General features: G+C 39.8%; 3 protein-coding genes across 3 annotated transcripts; 1 reads left to right on the top strand and 2 right to left on the bottom strand.

Annotated features, from left to right (window-relative positions):
• Positions 1–2,711: 2,711 nt before the first annotated feature.
• spi1a (Spi-1 proto-oncogene a) lies at positions 2,712–5,842 on the bottom strand. Its single transcript, XM_010793325.1, has 5 exons — positions 5,655–5,842; positions 5,076–5,169; positions 4,819–5,003; positions 3,824–3,986; positions 2,712–3,696 (listed from the first exon to the last, which is right to left on the bottom strand). The coding sequence occupies exons 1-5, from the start codon at positions 5,679–5,681 to the stop codon at positions 3,386–3,388; spliced, it is 780 nt and encodes a 259-aa protein (XP_010791627.1). The 5' UTR covers positions 5,682–5,842; the 3' UTR covers positions 2,712–3,385.
• A 1,130-nt stretch (positions 5,843–6,972) lies between these two features.
• tmem276a (transmembrane protein 276a) lies at positions 6,973–9,350 on the top strand. Its single transcript, XM_010793326.1, has 4 exons — positions 6,973–7,749; positions 8,156–8,269; positions 8,353–8,490; positions 8,623–9,350. Exons 1-4 carry the CDS (start codon positions 7,359–7,361, stop codon positions 8,868–8,870), a joined length of 891 nt encoding a protein of 296 aa, XP_010791628.1. The 5' UTR covers positions 6,973–7,358; the 3' UTR covers positions 8,871–9,350.
• Positions 9,351–12,636: 3,286 nt separating this feature from the next.
• Positions 12,637–14,121, bottom strand: fibina (fin bud initiation factor a). Its single transcript, XM_010793324.1, has one exon. It carries the CDS (start codon positions 13,981–13,983, stop codon positions 13,354–13,356), a length of 630 nt encoding a protein of 209 aa, XP_010791626.1. The 5' UTR covers positions 13,984–14,121; the 3' UTR covers positions 12,637–13,353.
• Positions 14,122–19,245: the final 5,124 nt, after the last annotated feature.

Below are 19,245 nucleotides of genomic sequence, written 5' to 3'. Positions count from 1 at the left end.
TACTATGGATTATAAGTATGTTCTGTCTTTTTTTGAGAGGAAATTTTTACGAATTTTTATACAAATAGGCACACTATAATGACAAATTATAACGCAATTCTTACAAATATTGTCTTCTGTCGTTACTCACAGTTACTTACTGTGGTTTGTTTCTATTTATGTTTTTTTTTTAATCTTTCTTTATTGTCAAAAAAAAAACCTAATAAACTTTAATAATAATACATAATTACTGGTGGCTTATCATATTGCAATGTCTTTTACCATAATTCGACATAGCTAAGTAAAACAGTATAAAAGGTAGTTATGTGCATCCGAGTAAGTAAATTTTTTTTAATGCTTTGTCCCCCGCAGGTGTTCTCTATTACGATATACCCCCCAGGAACCGTTACCCGTCTTATACCCTACGCGCGGGGACTCGGATCCGATTATTGTTGGACTCGGACTTCCCCGGTTCGTTGTTAACTCCGTTGTCGTCCCGTTTCGGTCGACCCGACTCAGTCTGAAATATATATGTTATTATATGTTATTATATATGTTACTTACTATTAGTGCCAAGTTTGATTACCACGTTATACACGAAATTACACCCGCTTATATATGAAATATGATCGGTTATACGTGGAAATTATTGACATTATATATGCCCGACGATTTAGGAAATTCTTGACGATGTCCTAAACTAAACAAAAAATAGGCTATAAAAACTTTTTTTAATACATTGGAATAGAAAAAAAAATCGTAAACAAATAATATAATATTGAATCATGAAAAAATCGTATAACAACACAACAAACAAATAATATAATATTGAAATCCATGAAAAAATTACGTAAAGTCTATACGTTGTGATTCGACAGACACCGAGAAAGGACGACATTGCGACGTTTACAGGGTAGACACCCTGATTATTTCCATAAGACTAAGACTAAGACTATGCAGATACTCAGTCTGGGTCTGGTTTTATCTGACCCTTTGTGTCTTGGTTTCCCGTCCAAAAATTTATATACAGACTTTGGCTGTGTATGTTGACTTTTTTAATTAAATTAATTTAATACAAAAATCTATCTAGACTGGATGAAATAAAATTTCGTGGTGAAAATGAAAAAAAATGAGCAAATTTTGTCAATCGATTTAGTAAACCCTTTGATTTTATAGAACGTTTTCGGTTTTCCGTAACTAAATTTTTTGCCGTAAGAATTACATACCTAGCATTTATCATAAACATTGATGAACTTGCAACGAAGATGAGATGCCAAGTATCTGGCTTGAACCAGCATCACAGCAGCAAACTGAGTTTAAATGGATGTTTCCTTCCATTTTGCCCCCTGGTGTAGACTCTACTCTTTAATGCCTTTATGTATGTTTACTACGGAGCCCCCTAGGGGACATGGAGAAGAAAAGAAAAAGAAATTGTAAAAAAAAAGTTTTGCGAGATATCGCAAAACCTTTGATAGATATCGCAAAACCTTTGCGAGATCTCGCAAAACTTTTTACAGTACTATGGCTTCCACAGATGACATTTTTTAATGGGTTTTTTCTCAAAGCACTTAAGATATTCATTGCTATCGGGATGTTAAGAGCATTCCATGGAATATAACAAAAAGTGTATCTCGAGCCGGTTTCTCAAACTTACCTACCCCACCTTTCAGTCCCAACAGATTCCAAAAAATTAAATCAGTAAACTCTTTTTAGGGTGCAGCTATATGTTTTATTTATTTCAAAGTGGGTCGATTTTAATAGGGATTTTTTTCCTTCAAATGTGCAGAGGACTCCTCAAGTGCTGTGTTTAATTTATTTTAAAGTAGGCCTGTGTATTATTTATTTAAGAGTTCTTTGTACTCAATTTTATAATATAATAAATAATAAATGCAAAAAAACTGTAGTTTTTGTCTATGATATAACAATAAATACAACTTTATAAGCTATCAAATATGTTTTGCGGCTCCAGCTAAAACAAATTGTTGGAAAAGGGGGGAAAATGGCTCTTTTGGTCAAAAAGGTTGCAGACCACTGATTTAGACAGTGAGAGAGAGGGGCTAGATCGGGGCTAGATCGGGGCTTGACCCACGTCGCTCAAAACGGCTCAATAGGCACACTGTAGACACTAATTAGAAGAACACAGACTAAAACAGCAATGTACAGAGGAATCAGATCATTACACTTGATCTTAAAATATATTTTAGGATGTATTGTTTTTGCATTTATTTGCATTTATTTGGAATTATTATTTGAATTACTTTCTGCTGACACTAGGTGGGGCTGTGCCTGCCCCTAATGGCCAGTCGCCACTGTCTGTTTGTCTTATCATCATGACTCATTAATAGTATATCAACATAAGTGTAGCCTACTGTATATTCTACATGATTGCATCTGTATGTTGCTCTCCAATTTTAACAAGACTTAAAAACAACAAGATATTAATTTGTACCCATGTTTCCTATCAGGCTAAATCTTTCTTTTGCATGAAAAATTACTTGAACAACTAATTTGATTATTGTCGATTATTTTTCTATCAATGGACTAATTGATAAGTGACACAACTGTTGCAACTCTAAAACATAAACACATCTACTGAGGGCTAGGACCATGGATGTATGATAAGGACTTGTAGCTAGGACGTGTGCTGGTCTGACCCACGGTTTTAACCCAGATTCAGTTGAGTAATTTGACAGAATAAGAATACAAAATAGTATTTATTTACACACATTTATAACAACATATCTTAAAAAACATTTGCAATATTTGTGTTTTTTTTAGCTGTCCACAAAGTTGAATTCTCTTTTAACAAAATAATTTACACGGCCCAACTCTGAGTCTTTAATATGGACGTTTATGGAGGTGAATGCTGTGGAGCAGAGGTTTTTTGTAAAGTTTGAGAAGGGCTTCCAGTGGGGCTTCAAACAGTTTGAGGTCGGACTTAGTGAGTAGAAGTGAACACATATTAAATTGCATAGCAAAAAAATATCTCATAGAATAGCCTAAATGTGTATAATATGGTTAAAGAGATAGTAAAGATACTTTGGGGGTAGTTTAAGACAAACCTTTTTTTTACATATTTGATCTAGTCTGTTGTTATGTCAAACAACAATATAATGCGGTCTTGGCTGAATGGTTGAGTCTCTATCGGATCCAATAACATATTAATGCTCCCATTAGCCTCCAGGAATCGAGCAAATCCAAGTAAACTAAGAGGGCCTATTTTTCAAACTTCCTCTGATTGGAGGTCCACAGTCTTAAAAAGCTTTGCCAAAGAGGATATACACTAACATCCAAAATAAATAGGCAAGAAAACTTGGCAGTAAAACAAAGTTAAATTTGAAAACAAAAAGCAATCATGGCTAGTTCAGAGATTTCATCGCGATGACAGACAGCCTTTGTTCCCTGATCAGTGAGGATACTGACGTAAATAGAGGTTCCTCAACACATCCTCACTGAACTGGTAGGTTAGCTTCTTCTTTACTTTCTTAATCTCTCCAGATTTACCATAGTTCCTCAGAGCTCGAGCCATTTTTTGATAGGTCATTTTTTTGCGATTTCCTTTCTGAGTACCCCAGTGGCTGGCCAGGACTTCTTTGTGTTTTGTGGAGAACTGAAAGATGCCCTTGTCCTGGTCCACCCACCAGATACTGTCACTCATGTCACCTTTTCTTAGCAGGTCCAGGAGGAACTGGTACAAGCGGATTTTCTTCTTGTTGCCTGTGTTGGGAAATATAAAAGTTGTTTACACAATTTTGTCCGGCAGTCATCAGATTCCCCAGGTTTTATGTGTACGTGAGATTTCAGGACATTAGGACTTGATGTCATAAGCCTTGGAAATACTCACTAGTGTCCCTCCTGAAGGAGTGTTTGTGTTCTTCTCGTTCATCCTCTCCTTCTGATACTTCGAACGGAGGGCTGACTCCTCTCTGTTCCTCTTCTGAGTAGTAACGTCCAGGAGAGGCAGATGCCTGGTACTGGTAGCACATGGATGGGGTGTAATATGGGATCTTTGGGAGAAATGTAAAGCATGTTTGAAGTTTACACAGAGGACTGATAGAGCTGCACATTTATTTTGTTTTGCAATCGCCCAACGTCTGACATTTTACCCCATTGTACAAAAGAGGAAGTAAGTCTGCCAAAATAGAATTCAATAGTCTGTAAAACCATGTGATGTAGATGACATTTAAGCGAACATATTCCAGACTGTCCAAATCATGCACTGTATTTGGAAAGATAAAAGTGCTTTTATGTATTATCTAAATCCATGTCGTTTTCTTCAAGAGTTTTTCCTAAAATATATTTTGTTATTATGGTTGCAGCAATAGATTCAGTCCAAAGAACCCTCTCTGATTTACCTAGTAATTAATTCTGGAGCATATATTTCCACACTTTTATGTAAAGTATCAGCAAAAGTGTTACGAAAGGAGTGTTTTTTTTGTCTGTGAAACAAAAATTCCCTTATTTCAGCTTTTATTTGTGCATGCTTGCTGATTTCTCTGTGTCTTTTATCCTAGTCAACATATATATTGTGGTTTAGAAAGTTGGCTGGATACATCCAGCAGTTTGAATGAGTCAACTTGGGCTTTTTGAAAAATAATCCTAGACATTTTCCAAATTGTTCTGACATGTTATGGACTGAATGAATCAGTGGCTTCATTGAACACTTGACAGACATATTGCTACCTCAGTGCAAAAAGGAATGCTACTGTTTATAATAAGATTACGTTGAATACATTCTTTAACTTGCTGAACCTCTTCTTATCATTTCAAAAGTCACATATGTAAAGATTTAGTCAATTGCACAGTAGTTTCCTCTCTCATTTCTACACATGAACTCACCTGTGGTGACACAGAGAGAGGAACAAGTGGCGGGTCCAGGTGAAGGGGCAGCGACTCGCTGCTGAAGCGGTACGGCTGCACCAGCTGCTGAGGAGACACGGACTGAAGCTCTATGAGGTGATTCACCGGAGAATTCTCAAAGTCTGTCGGGTGGACACGCTCCGTGTGGAAAGTCCATCTGTGGTCTGAAAAGTGACTGAAGGTAAGGCACTCAGTAGTGTGATGATTTTTGCTACTGTTGAAACCAATCGTCTCACCTTCATATATCTCCCCCACATTAGTGAGGTAGGGGTACAGCTCTGTAGGGGGGCGATAACTCTCTGGTTCATTCGGAATGATTCCCTCTGACACCTTGTATTGGAGAAAAAGTAGATTTTGTCACAGACAAAGTAAATGTTTGAGTCTATTTGTACTGGCAAAATTAAGAAAAAAATATTTCAATTAGCTGATGCACTAGAATTTACATGGCTTGATCGTTATTAATCTCAACATAAAGACAAGAACATTAATAGAATAAAGAAACCGAACAGAGGTCCCCAAGGGAAATACATAAGTCCACATGAGGGCAAGTACTGTTAGGAGATAATTTCGCAGCAACAATTATAATTTTCACAGCAAAAATAAATATATACGTCCGCATTTAACACAAGCAAAACTCACAAACAAAGCCTTCATGTTAATCAATCAACTAAATTCAATGCCACACTTTGGTCACTTGAATTACTTGATTACTTGCCATGTTAACCCAAAAACAGTAGAACAAATGGAAAAATATCCTACATTTCACAAACTATGATCAAAGACAAGCCAATTAACAATGAAGCAGCAGCACTTACAGATGATATGACATATCCCTCCATCATGTAAACAAGACAGCATGAGAGTCTTGGTTCTTAAAGTTTGTAATGAACGTTAACTTTTTCCTATTGCTTCACCGAAACACGCGACGTCGATGGTTTCACCAGACAAAAGGGAACTGAAAGTGAGAAACAAGCTGGACCCTACACTGTCTGCGTTCATATCAACCAATTGTCTAATTCATATGATCAGATAGTTCCTGATGGCCGAATGTCATCTAGCCAATCATACGTACATGCATTTCCTGCATTATAAAAGAGGTATTTGTGCAAGGGCTCACAATGATTCCTCTTTTTTGAGAGTAGATTATAGGCGGATACAGTTGATCTTCAATTATTTAAAACACTTTGTTATTGCAGAGAAATGGTTATAGCAGCAGGTATTGTGTAGTTTAAACATTATGTTTTCACTTAACTGTACAAAAAAACTATAGGCATATATAAACTATCCAAAAATGATTGTGCAAACAGTCACACTGTTAAAATAGACGTTTCTTGTTATCACACATACTCAATGGTGCCCTGTATGCCTCAACTTCCCCCTTTGTCAGGATGCAGTGATGTGACCTTAGAAAAACCTTAAGACATTTAAATTGTTATTTAATTTAACACAAATCAGGCTTTCTTACACTTGCGGTACAAGAAAATATGATTTGCTTTTTTTCTTAATATTAATCACAACTAAATCCCTGCCAAGTTTACTCATAGCACATGAGAGCTACTGCACATAGGAGCTGAAACCAAAAATAAAAGTTTGGATTCGAGCTTGTTCCTCTTTTAGTTTGACATTATGGTTTAAATTGAGGAAGTATTGACCATGAGAATGAAACCAGTGAAACATGACTGAAATGTCCGGAGCCACTGTATCCTTTCTTTGTGTTGTAATATTCCTGCTAGATGTTAGACATTATGATCTTAAAAGTAATACTTTATGATTGTATTTAATGGTAGATACTAGAGGACCACTTTTTAAGGCTTTACAAATAAATGATACTTTATGTCAAATCAAACAATGATGAAAATTATATACTTTTGTTTGATATGTTTTGCCTTGTTGGGATGGAAGCTACCAGAGGCAATCTGCTGGATGTGATGAAACTGTTTCCTGTTTACCAGACAGAGGACAATGAGGCCCAGTGTTTGGTTTAATTTGTCTTTCTTCAAGTGTTTCATAACTGAACATTTTAGACAACAGCAGCCGAGTTGATACAACATATGAAGCTTGAGCTGAGGGTGGGTACTTCCTGTAGTGACTGTGTCAAACTTCAGCCATCCTCTCAGATCATGCTCCACTGTAAGTGCAGCTCTGGGGCTTTTTGTGCTTTCAAACATTTACTCTGGCTCCATCTACTGGGAGAAAATATTGGACTGACCAGTATCTAGGCTAGACTGAGTTCAGAGGCAGAGAGGAGAGGAGACAACCAAAATAGCTCATCGAGGCCCATATTTATTTGTCCCCCGCATCGGAATGTGGCTTATTTCGTCATCAGTTGACACCTTTGAGGAATGATGGCTTCAGGGATTCATCGGAATTTCAGATTTCCATGTATTGCTGAAATTGCTCCCCACCTCAACTAGTATAGTGACAGCAGCAGCAGCAGCAGCAGCAGCAGCAGCAGCCAGGAGCGGAGCCCTGTTGTCCCGTGGATCTATCACGGTACCGAGGCGAGATACGGATGGAACATGGCTGCTATGAGGACTTTAACCGTGGCAGGTCTCTTTTTGGCATTTTGCGCGTTGGGACTGATAGCAGTGGCGATCAGCACGGACAACTGGTACGAGACTGATGCGAGGAGGCACCGGGAGCGCTGCAAGAATTACTCAAACAAAAGAAACGATCCCGGCTACATTTACATCTCCAACAACAACCTTCCACTTCGCATGTTGCCAAAAGAGAGAAATGTGGAGTGGAGGAGCGGCGAGACGCTGCTGCGGGCTAAGCGGCACTTCTTGCCTCCTGCCCCGGCCATGGAGTCCCTCTGCAGTCGGCAGTTCAACTCCACCATCACCGGGCTGTGGAGAAAGTGCCACCGAGGGGGATTTGACTTGGAGATAGAGGATTTTATCTTTAAAGGTTTGGTTTCTAATGGGCATATTTTCTGCTGAACTGTGTTTGTTCTGCACATCTGTGTTGTTGTGTGCGAGGCGCTGTCAGTGAACACTTTGTGCACGAATGCGCTATCCAAGGTACTGATGCTGCGCACAGACCCTCGAGGCCTACGCAGTATTACAGTACAGGTCGACGTTCCGTGTTGTTTCGAGCACGAAATGGGCAAGCTGTGGTAACAGAACCCGAGAGATGAGTACAATAAGCTACTCCACAATGCTGTGTGGGTGGATGGGTGGGTGGTGGTAGAAGGGGGTTGTGTGTGTTTTTATTTTTTTTAGGGAAGGGGGTGGCAGCAGAGAGCCTTGTGATATCCTCTTCATCTGATCTCAGTGCTTATGTGACATCCTCTTTGTGTTGTTTACATCCACAGGATTGGTTCCACGCTGCACACGAATAAAATACTACTACTCATCTTCAACGCTGCCCAAAAACCTGCCAATCACTCTGACTAAGACAATAAGGCAGGATGAGTGGCACGCGCTCCGTGAGTTGCTCATTATGCATTTTTTCCTAATCTGATGAATAGAGACACTTGGCACCAACAAACAATGTCGCTTCTCTTTGCAGACCTCCAGAGGATGACTGCCAGTTTCATAGGCATGGCCATATCCATCATCCTGTTCGGATGGGTCATAGGCGTGCTGGGCTGCTGCAAGGAGCATGATCTGATGCAGTATGTGGCCGGACTCCTCTTCCTCATGGGAGGTAAGGTATGAAGAGAGAACACTACCCTGCATCACCACAGAGGGGCAGTCAAGTCTTTGTGAAAGAGAGGGTGGTGCATCAGAGGAATTCAAATGGGTTGTCTGACTTTGTATTCCTTCTCCTCTCTGGCAGGGACATGCTGCATTATCTCCCTCTGCACATGTGTGGCTGGCATCAACTTTGAACTGTCCCGCTATCCTCGCTACATGTTTGGAATACCAGAGGACATCAGTCACGGTTATGGCTGGTCCATGTTTTGTGCCTGGGGCGGACTGGGCCTGACGCTGCTGGCTGGCTTCCTGTGCACACTCGCTCCTTCCCTCTACCCTCCACACACCCCAGTGGTGCACAAGCCCAGGCCAGAGAACGGATGTGTGTGACAGGCCGATGCACATCTAACAGACACCTGTCTCATCCTGAAGCCGTGACGAGCCCTGCTCCACAGACAGTTACACACAGGGACTCAGGAAAGCCTTCACACAGCTTGGCACAGAGAAAGCACAGGACTCTCGCTCACATGAAAATAAAAAGAGGAGACATTTGGCTGAAGACGATTTCAGTTCCTCTGGTGCTTTCCCCCTGTCCTCTCTTTACGAATGAACTGTTCAGTGTTAATTGCTTGCTCTTCAAGGGGATAATAGTTATACAAAATGTCCTCCTGTAAAGTCTGCCAGTGGGAGAAGAAAAAAAGAGAAAAATAAACACTGGCAGACAATCAATAGCACAACTTTGAAATCTGTATCAAAATATGGATGTGTAACGTCACAAAAGGGCAACTGTGTATCATTATGTACCCATTTAAAACAATTATGTACATGTACTTTTTGAATTGTATGCAGATGCATTTGTGTTTATTCAAGGAAAATATGAACATTAAGACCAAACTGTGTTTGAGGAAAATGTGTTGTTGTTCTTGAGGTCTTACTCCCATCAAAATATTTTTGAAAAATAAAACAGCCTTGCAAAACAATTTTTTCTTGCTGTATAACACTGAACAGACGCCATATAAACGTATTTGAGGTCATCTTTTCTCTTGCATTATGACATGAGTCCACTGGTATGTCAGCAGAGAGGCTTGCTAATGGAGTCAAAGCATCAACAGCAGCTGTTTCTGTTAGTGTTACAAGGAGTCTATTTTGTATAACCACTTCTGAACACTTCAATGTGCAAATGTAAGCAACCCAAACTTACAAAACCTCCAAACTTAGCAACTCCTTTGTACTATTGCGTTGCTAATATCCCATTTTGTTGTCTTTACAGATTTATAATGTTCCGCTGCAACCTAGAAGGACATCCCTGTCGTTGGATTAAACCATAGTGGCCACTGGACATTGCTTTTGTAAGTATTATACATTATTTGATACGTTTAAAAGTAAGAATTTAATTTTGAATAACATATACATCTTAAACCTATACTAAAGAAGAGGTCCTTTTGCAGTGTTACATTGCTGCATTGCTCTGAACTCTGTCTGGTAACAGTGACACAGAACACCTGCACCTCCTGGATGTGCCCACTGTATTAAAAAGTAATTTAAGGCCCTCTTACTTACACAAAGTCCTGGCTATTTAAAGAGTGCATTACATTTCATGAGCTCAGTCATATGTCACAGTTCACTCTGCACAGTGACTACTGCTGGCAGAAACATGTCGTGGAAATAATTACCCTGAACTGTGATGTGTTTTTTTAAATGGCCAGTGCTTCAAAAGTGAGCATGAGTGCATGTCTGGCTGAGCAGTGCTGGAAAGCAACCTAGTGCATTTACACAAGGTGTTTTACTTAACTACCATTTTGAGGTACTTTGTACTTCTAGTCCACTACATTTTGGAGGTTCAATTGTATCTTTAACCCTACTACATTCAACTGATAGTATAAGTTACAAGTTACTTCACTTCAATATCAAATATATATAATAATAATATATATAAATCATAAATTATATTATATAGTCATAGTTTATGACAATGTCATATAATTTATTGTCACCAAAAGTATTTAAAGCTATGATAAGCTCCACCTTTACCGGCTGCAACATTAATGTGATGAACACATGGATAAATATAACCAAATAACATTATTTTAAGATGGGTATTTCTTCATAAATCACACTTTTACTTTTGGTAAAAGGGGTATACTTTATCCAGATTGTAGTTAAAGAATGACTTATCTTAACTCAAGATCCACTCCTAAACCATTTCTAAAGCTTTTAACCACATTTCATGGTCTTCATCAGAGAATGTTTTTTGCCCAGTGGGAGTTTTTGAAAGCTCCGGGAAAAAAAGCGTAGTAACCAGGTTGACGAGGACCATGAGATTAAGTCAAAATCCTCCTGATCAAGCCAGAAAGTTAACCTGAAAGGGAAATGTATCCGCCATCTATGTGGATGTCCAAATTCCAATGTCCAATTGAAGCATTATAATCCTTAGTGTGTGTTGACTGAGAAAGATGAGTTCTCTTACATGTACCAGAAACCATTGCCTGAAGGTTCGGCTAATCCTCTTGCCTCAGCCTCTCTCTGACTTCTTCAGCCATACAGTCTGGCGCAAACAAATATGGCTGAGAATCTGAGCCAATGTGAACGCTGTCAAATGTATCTCTGTCCACAACATTGTCATTGTCTGGGGTGTTATTTTTGCAAAATGAGCTAGTTTTCAACACGATGAAGTTTTGTTTTTGAGTGCCATCGAGATCCCAGGCTCTGGTTACTCAGAGGCGGAAACTCTTACTATCAACAAATGTATCATTGTCAGTTCAAATGATGCTGCTGGATGCAGGAAGAAGAACATATTTTGCAGCAATGAACTCATCTTTCTTGGTCAATTTAGCAGACACTGAGGGGCTGATGGCTTCAAATGTATTACCCTCAAATCTGATTAGATATCAGATTAAAGGTGGAAACAATTTCCTTTTAATTTAGAATTATGTTGTCAAAATCATTCTATTGTCATTCAAGTGTGAGGTTTTTTTTCAACAAGGACTCCTGCATACTGTAAAACATTTAGTGGCAGATGTAGCTGACAGATGGTTACACTATTAGTAGTATTATCCGATAGTATTCATTGCAGGGATAATAATGGTGGGACTAGTAGCAGCTCTCAAATAGCTCTCATCTTTCTAATAATAACACAGTATAGGCCTGTGGTTTCAGGGCTTCATTTTCTGCACAGAGAGGGATCAGTGCTCTCAGGTCAACCTCACTCTGCATTCCTGACCTTTCTTTGTTTGTCCTTAGAATCTTTCAGCGAGGAGAATGAATTCTTCTTACAGCGTCCTTGAGGCTCAGACCTTCCTCCATCTCAGCATAAGGGGCCTTAAACAAATCAATGGAAACATTTTTGTATAGGTGGAACTAACTGTTTGAGCCAAAAAAGACAAATTAAGTAGCATGTGTGGGTTTAGTGAGACGCTCTACCTTTTCCTTACTCAGTGGAAATATCTAACTTTCAATCATTCAATCAAATCTTGTGAGCCCTGTGCAGTACCTCTGGAAATTAGGAGCCATATAGGGTTTCTCTCTGGGTTTTTTGACAGGGTTGGCCAACACTGTGCTGAGCTACTGAGAAATGTTTTTTAAAAAGGGTCCCCAAGGGGAAGCTGGGCTGTGAGGAAAACCAGACAGAGGAAATCACACCCAGTTGGCGGCCCATGGCGGCCCATCTGGCTCCCTCACATCTGCACAGACACGACCTGTAAAATTGGGCACGCTTATAGCAGTTACTCTGTGGTTGTTACAGACTTTGACAGGAACAAGAGAGTTTTAAACGGTAGTTAAAAACAGAAACATGCACACTTATTTCTACAAAAGGCATTTCAAATATTAAATTAAAGACAGTGCAAATGAAAACATCCTGAGAGTAGGTTTATGTGTCTGTGTGACCCTGCAGGGTAGAGTTAATGCCTATAAGATTTTAAAACAACTTTCCTCCATATAAACAATGTCTCTGAACATAATTTGTATTTTGACAGCAGAACAGCAAGAGGGTTTAATTTGTAAGAGATTTAAACAAGCTGCTCGTCATTTATAAGTATATTTTTAGTACAGTGACATAATCCAAAACCACTCAGAATTTCAACACAAAGACATTTCATATAAACCACACACTTTATAGACCATGAAAGAGAAAGGAATAGATAATGACGACAGTGGCCGCCTTGGACAAACATACTTTATTTTCCAGTAGATAACTTCCAGATGGAAATGGGAGGCAATGATAGACTTTAGAAGTCAGTTAACCAAGTCCACTCAACGGGACAGTCGGGTCTGCCACTTTAAGTGCCAACTACACCTGTGACAGACAAATCAAAAGTTCAGATTTCAAACGTTTTTGTTTTTTTTTACTGTTTATGTAAACCTCAAACTTCAAAAGGTGGAGATTGTTTTAAAAAGTAAAGTATAGTTTGTGTCTCAGGACAAATAAGTAAAGTATGAGTAACATTTTTTAAAGTAAAAGGGGAAATTAAGATTGTATGAATAATAAACATAAATTGTATCAATTTTATTGTATATACACAACATAATTTAAACCATTCAGACAAAACAATTGCTATAGATTTAGATGCTGACACTTGGAAGTCTTTATACTCTTCTGGAGAAAAAAAACTCTTCCCGAGAGGTGGCACAGAGGGCTCCATGCAGATTGATGTTCACATTTCCCTCCTGACTCAGAGGAATACCTTCATGTTTGTGTTATAGCTTCCTTCAATGTCACATGTTCAAGGAGTGGGTAACCAAAGGTCAGAGATATTCAAGATATTATTCATAAGCCACACATAACTTTCCAGTTGTTTGTTGAACTGGAGGGTCTGTTTCTCAAACACCCACACATTCCCTCACAAACACACACACTAAGCTTTCAATAAGCACACTATGAGCCAACATTGAGAAATTCTGTCTTCAGGCGGCTCAGTCTGGTGCCATGGCTGCGGATGACGAGAGACAGCAGCTCGTGTTTATCTTTCAGCCCCACGGAGATGTCTGTAGTCTCCCTCAGAGCTCCCCGGATGTCACTCACTTGCTTCATCACATATCCGTTCAGCTGCTGCTCATCTTTCAACTCTGTTTCCTGACTTTCTTTAAACTTTACCTCCAGCTCCATCAGAGACTTGTCCACGTCTGAAAAAGCCTCGCCGATCTGAGAGATCTCCCTCTGGAGGAACTTGCCGTAGCTGTCCTCTCCGTCCAGGTCGTGCGTCACGGTGCGGCCGATGCTCTCCAGCAGGCGCGCCGTGTCCTCCGCCTGCAGCTTGGAAATGATGAAGTCGTCCCTCACCACGGAGTCCCTCTCTTCAGAGGCCCCACAGGGATAAACGTCCGAGAATTTAAACAGCATCTGGCAGTCCTCCGGGTCTACCGTCTCCTCGTAATCTCCGTCCGGGACAAAGAAGTGGTGGAAGGTGCCATTGGAGATCTCCGGTTGGAGGGGCCCGGTGTAGACTGCCGAGACGCACGGAAAACATGAGAGTAGGACGAGCAGCAGCGGGACGGGTTCCATCATGCACCTCCTCTCTGTCTTTGGCGAACAGCATCTGCACTGGCTGCCGGATCCGGAGCACAGTTTTCATCCCGACTCATGTTACAATGTCCCCCGTCACTAAAAGGCGCAGACCGCCTGTTTAAGACCGGAGGGCCCCTGCTGGCGCTGGTTACTTACTCAAAACACACTCTCCGGCGGAAGTCACAATGAACATTCTGTCTCAGTTTACACGTTTAAACTATTTCCTTGAGTTATATTACCACGTAAACCAAATGCTATATAACCAGAGCTTGTCGTCATAATCATAAGGTAAGAAATCACGATCTTCAAGATTACCAAATGTTGACATGAATACTTTTTAAGTTCTCTTCAAAAAGTTTTTCATTACAGAAAAGACTTTCCAAACAACAACAACAACAACAACAACAACAACAACAACAACAACAACAGTGCGATAAGATGCATTACAAGGAAAATATAAATTACAAAGCAAATACAAATAACAGAAGACTTTAAATAAATATTTTAAAACAAATCATTGAATGAAGTACAACCACATGTCCACAGTCCACTAACTTAGCTCTGATTTAGGCTCCTAGCCATGGAGGAGTGTGAGGGGGAAAAGCTCTCCTTTTAAGGTGGTCCCTAAATGCCAGCACAGTGGCTGCCTAGGCTCCATTATTTGATGCCATTGTGCACTCAAGGGATACTGTACACTCGGAGGCCATCCAGCACTCAATCATCAGAAGTCTGGGGAGAAAGCAAATGATCAGTTAGGTCTCTTTAGCTGCAGTAAGCCCTGCCAGCTGCAGTCCACACTGATTCGAACAGAGGGATACAGATGAGTCGTCATTAGGAAGACATTTATTGGTGTACCTTCTGCAGTTGGACCATATTATTTTCCAATAGTTCCCGACCGTCGCTGCCAAGCTCCCTCTCCCATGCCCTTTGGACAGCAGACATCTTAAGTGAGCAATCAAGTATACATTGTTAAATATGTGTCACTGTCCCCCAAGAGCCCAGCCTCGGGCCAAAGCCTTTTCCAGGACATTTATTTTACACTTTAAATATTCAAGGCCTGACTGAATTCAATCCACTGCACACAGTCAGTCCAAGTCTTGCATGTATTACCTTATTCTCACTCACTTGTATTGATAAATAAATAGTATTTCTTATTTAATAATTCAGGAATGATGCCAAAAAGTTACATGTATGGTATATCTATTCTACCATCAGCTTAGTGTTATTGTCATAGAAGACATGCACAAATTAATAATTGAAAAGGAAATTATGGATCAGTTTTGCATTTAGTTTTCAATTAAATCGCGTAAGTAATTCCAAAAAACCACATGCAATAAAATACTAGAGGGTGACGTTAATGCAGTATGGGAATATCATTTCCAAAAGGTTACTTTTAACAATAAATATAGTACATTTCAAGAGAGAGGGGCTCTGAATTGATGCATTTCCATTGTATTCTCAGTCTTAGAGAGTGTAAGAGCCCACTGTGATTACTTCACTCAGGTGATTACATTACTGGCCCCTGGGCTGCGATACCCTCTACTGCACATCCTGTAGTGGGTAATTACACAGGGTGGTCTCAGATACGGCTCTCATCATGTTTTGCACAAACTGGAAACATATGGCAAGCTATAAACATCAAGCTGGATAAAGCTCCTCTGTTTGATCCATCCATTCATGTTACATAAAGTGTTTAGAGCAGCAGGGGGAATGTGTCTGTGTTTTACACACAACAATATTAAGATGATAAAGTTCCTGGAAAAGTATATGAATTATCTGATCTAGTCTGAAACTAAATAGGATGGGGAATCAAATGTTTGATCACATTTAGTACGATTTTACATCAAGCAGTTGCTGTGTATGTTTTATTCTCTCCAACAGTTCTGACTTGAGAGGCGCAGCAGACTCCTCAGACAGCTGTAGAGGGATGAAAGCAGGATTTACCTCGTCAACAGGCAGGATACAGGTCAGCTGTCAGCAGCTACAAAACCAAGAGATTGTGCAGGAAGAAGTCCAACAACTTGCTGGGATCAAACAATCAAAGGCTCAAAAATAAAAAGGCAGTACAAGACAACAAAGCTGGAACACTATGGCTGCGAGGCAGAATCTGTCAGGAGTAATGTGCTGAAGGGCAGACCCGCAAAGGGAACTGATGAGGTAATCAGAAGCAGGTGTTTATGTGGCGGTAAAGGTCAACAACTGGAGGAGGTGGGCCTTTTCTTTAGACCAGACATGGGGGGTGTTGCTCAATCAAAAACAATAACAAAGATGTGATGTCAGGAAGTAGTGTAGCATCATGTGAGTTGTTTTGACTACCACTGCAGTCAGCTTCTAATGGTCAGGATTCCTTCAGTGTTAATCTAATTAAGCAATAGCTCACGACAGGCCGTGGTATGCTCATTAGATCACAGCTAAGGGGCGTGGTTCGGCCCGACGCGACGCGAAGCTATTGCTTTTATAAAACGGTTACCAAGTGTGGCAATATGAAAGAAAAATACACACTCTAATTTAAATAGTTTTTATTAGTAAATAATGATGTTCAAAATAAAATAGTCCCTCCGTTGCCTTCTGCACAAAACATAGTGCAAGGTGGTTGCTATGCAACAACACTAACAGCAAGCGAACATATTAGACAGAGAGCGTTGATCCATTATTTGGCTGTTTATTTACATTAATGTGTATGTTGCTGTTTATTGTGCATCCACTGAAAAACTGTCCAGCATCAGTAGCATGGCTTACGTGGTCACTTGTATAGGTTGAGGTTGTTCGAGGCTGTTGCTTGGCGTGGCGAGAATATTGCTCCACTTTCTCCGGTCCCCGAGATTGGGCTTCCAGTAGCTCTGGAGAGAGCTTTCGCACCTGTGGCCACTAACGGTCATAATTTCTCTGCTTTGTTTCAAGACCCGCATCAGAAAGCTTTTGAATGGTGGTATTTTTCCAGTTGGTCTACCTCTCTTCACGTAGCTCTGCATGTCGTAGTTTAGGTGCTTTTTTTTCTGGAGATAGACACTGCTCAATCCACTCCTCCATACTATAGTAAGACCCCCCCGGAGGTCGAAGTTAATCTTAAATGTTTCCATTTTATGCTTTGTAAGTTTGTTTCGTAACGGAAGAAATTTAAATATATTTATAAAACTGACAAGTCAAATCAAGCAATCTGATTGGTCGATAGCGTTTTTGCGGACCTCTTTGAATACAGATTTGAAAACATCATTGCTTGCTTTAAAAGTAGCACAATTCATTATGTTAAACCTTCAAAAGTATCTAGATATCCCTGCCCTAATGCCAAAGGAACTGCACACTGAATATGTTTTGCCGTCTGATGTCTATGTCTGGACCGCTGCGTCAAAAAGGAGGGCTTCTGCACCGTTACTTCTCCGCTGCTTTCTTGTTCAAGTATGTACGGTATACTGTTTTTCTCAGACGCGGAGGGATACTGACTTGTTGTGAAAAGTAACTTACAATTCTACCCGTGGTATACGCTCAGTATATCACGGCTAAGAACCAATCAGATTGCTTGATTTGACTTGTCCGTTTTATAATTAAAATTAATTTAATATAAATTACACATTCCTCAAGACTTAAAAAGAAGAATTTTGAATAATGTAAGTACACAACAACAACAAAACCCATATACAACGATCTTGTGGTTTCTTTGGACAATATCAGTGCACACATATCATACCTTTATAGGGTATTAATGAAACAACATACAGTCAAAGGGCCTTGAAACTAGCAAAGATAAATAGAGTGCACCTCATATCGATATTATTAATGAATACTGAGGAAATAGGCCCAAAGCAGACTTTAAAGGTCAGGAGAGTTTAGTGCAAACAGGGTGATTAGTCAGATGCAGATCTATGTGAGATGATATATCTGGCTCTTTAGCTGCTAAATGCTGCACTGTGTAACCAGACCGTCACTAAGTGTGTTTGTCGTTGGTTTAGTGTTGAGCAGGTAGTGTAGTCAACAAGAACAAAGTCAGTATTATGTTAATTATAAAGGTTGAATACACCAGAAACAAGCAGCCATAAACACTCAACATGAAGGTGTAGACATATTTTGTAATCTTCCTGTACAACAAGCATGGGAAGCCTCGTACGTGCAAATGTTTTGTATTTGACACAAAGCTTTAACTTTGGTTCACCAGAGTGGAGCTTTTTGTTTGTTTGGAAACCACAGTTGTTCTGCTTTACACTGTTGCTTGAAGGATACAAGGAAAGACAGCTTCCCGGCATACAGCCTTTCTCTGTTTCTCCTGCTTCAGTTACACACCTGAATAAATAGAGCCTCTCAACATAAACACACAGAGAGTAAACTGACCGGCAGTCAAAGCAGAACCGCCTGAGGCCGATGTAGCAACAGATGTGACAAATATCATTTAGAGGAGTTGGGAGGGGTGTAGTTGTTGATCCTCTACTGTATACTGTAGTCCTTTGTGTGTGTGTGTGAGTGTAAGAAGACCTGAAGACATGCAGCCTGGATAGATGCCTTTCTGATGGTGGTAATGCATTCCTCCTCAGATCTGATGTGAGGCAGCAGGAGGGTGAGAGCCTGCAGGTTGTGGGGGAGGCAGCTTACTCACTATCTCACTGTGACCGTATGACCCCAACATTATCATTTCAGACAAGATTTGATCTGTGAAGTAATTGTTTATTCATGTAGACCTTCATTAAAACAAGGCTCTACTCTAGAGGAACAGAACTCCTACTAATCAACAATCAATGTCAAAAAGCACACAGAGAGCAAACACCTCTGCATGATGTTGTTTTGAATAACGCAATAATGAACAAACAGACAATCAGCCTGGCCGGTGGTCGTTATGAGTTTTGGAGCTATTGCAGTATTCTGTCTGGAAATATCACGACTCAATGCAAGGAAGAATTTGAAAATAATCAAGTAAAACCCTGTCTAAATTGTACCATGTAAGTGTAGTGCCACTTATCAGCACAATGCACATTTTTCAGTATTGGATGGCATGTCTGTATGCATTATGATATATTCAGGAGGTATGCTAATCTGGTCAAGTTTGGCAGCCAATATGTTTTGCAGGAATACAGCTTTTACTATTAAACCCTCAACACTGATAGACATGATGAATCAGTCCTCATTAAATTACTTTCTGTGACTATTTGGTTGATGATAATATTTATAGGTGATTAAAAAAAGCAAAATTGGAATAAATGAAAAATTATTAATATGTAGAAAGAGACGTGTACTATAACACATCTAGGGACAATTTAGCTAAACAAGTACTTTATT

Source organism: Notothenia coriiceps, unplaced genomic scaffold, assembly GCF_000735185.1.
Source record: "Notothenia coriiceps isolate Sejong01 unplaced genomic scaffold, NC01 NC01_scaffold00037244, whole genome shotgun sequence".
NCBI classification, from domain to species: Eukaryota; Metazoa; Chordata; class Actinopteri; order Perciformes; family Nototheniidae; genus Notothenia; species Notothenia coriiceps.
This window is presented reverse-complemented; position numbering and strand designations above follow the sequence as displayed.

Coding starts and splice junctions, on each gene's coding strand:
- spi1a (XM_010793325.1), bottom strand. CDS start 5,681: ATGATGGAGGGATATGTCATATCATCT. Junction 5,004..5,075: donor TGTGGGGGAGATATATGAAG/GTGAGACGATTG, acceptor GTCACTTTTCAG/ACCACAGATGGACTTTCCAC. Junction 3,697..3,823: donor CTCCTTCAGGAGGGACACTA/GTGAGTATTTCC, acceptor TTCCCAACACAG/GCAACAAGAAGAAAATCCGC.
- fibina (XM_010793324.1), bottom strand. CDS start 13,983: ATGATGGAACCCGTCCCGCTGCTGCTCGTCCTACTCTCATGTTTTCCG.
- tmem276a (XM_010793326.1), top strand. CDS start 7,359: ATGGCTGCTATGAGGACTTTAACCGTGGCAGGTCTCTTTTTGGCATTT. Junction 7,750..8,155: donor AGAGGATTTTATCTTTAAAG/GTTTGGTTTCTA, acceptor TTACATCCACAG/GATTGGTTCCACGCTGCACA. Junction 8,491..8,622: donor ACTCCTCTTCCTCATGGGAG/GTAAGGTATGAA, acceptor CCTCTCTGGCAG/GGACATGCTGCATTATCTCC.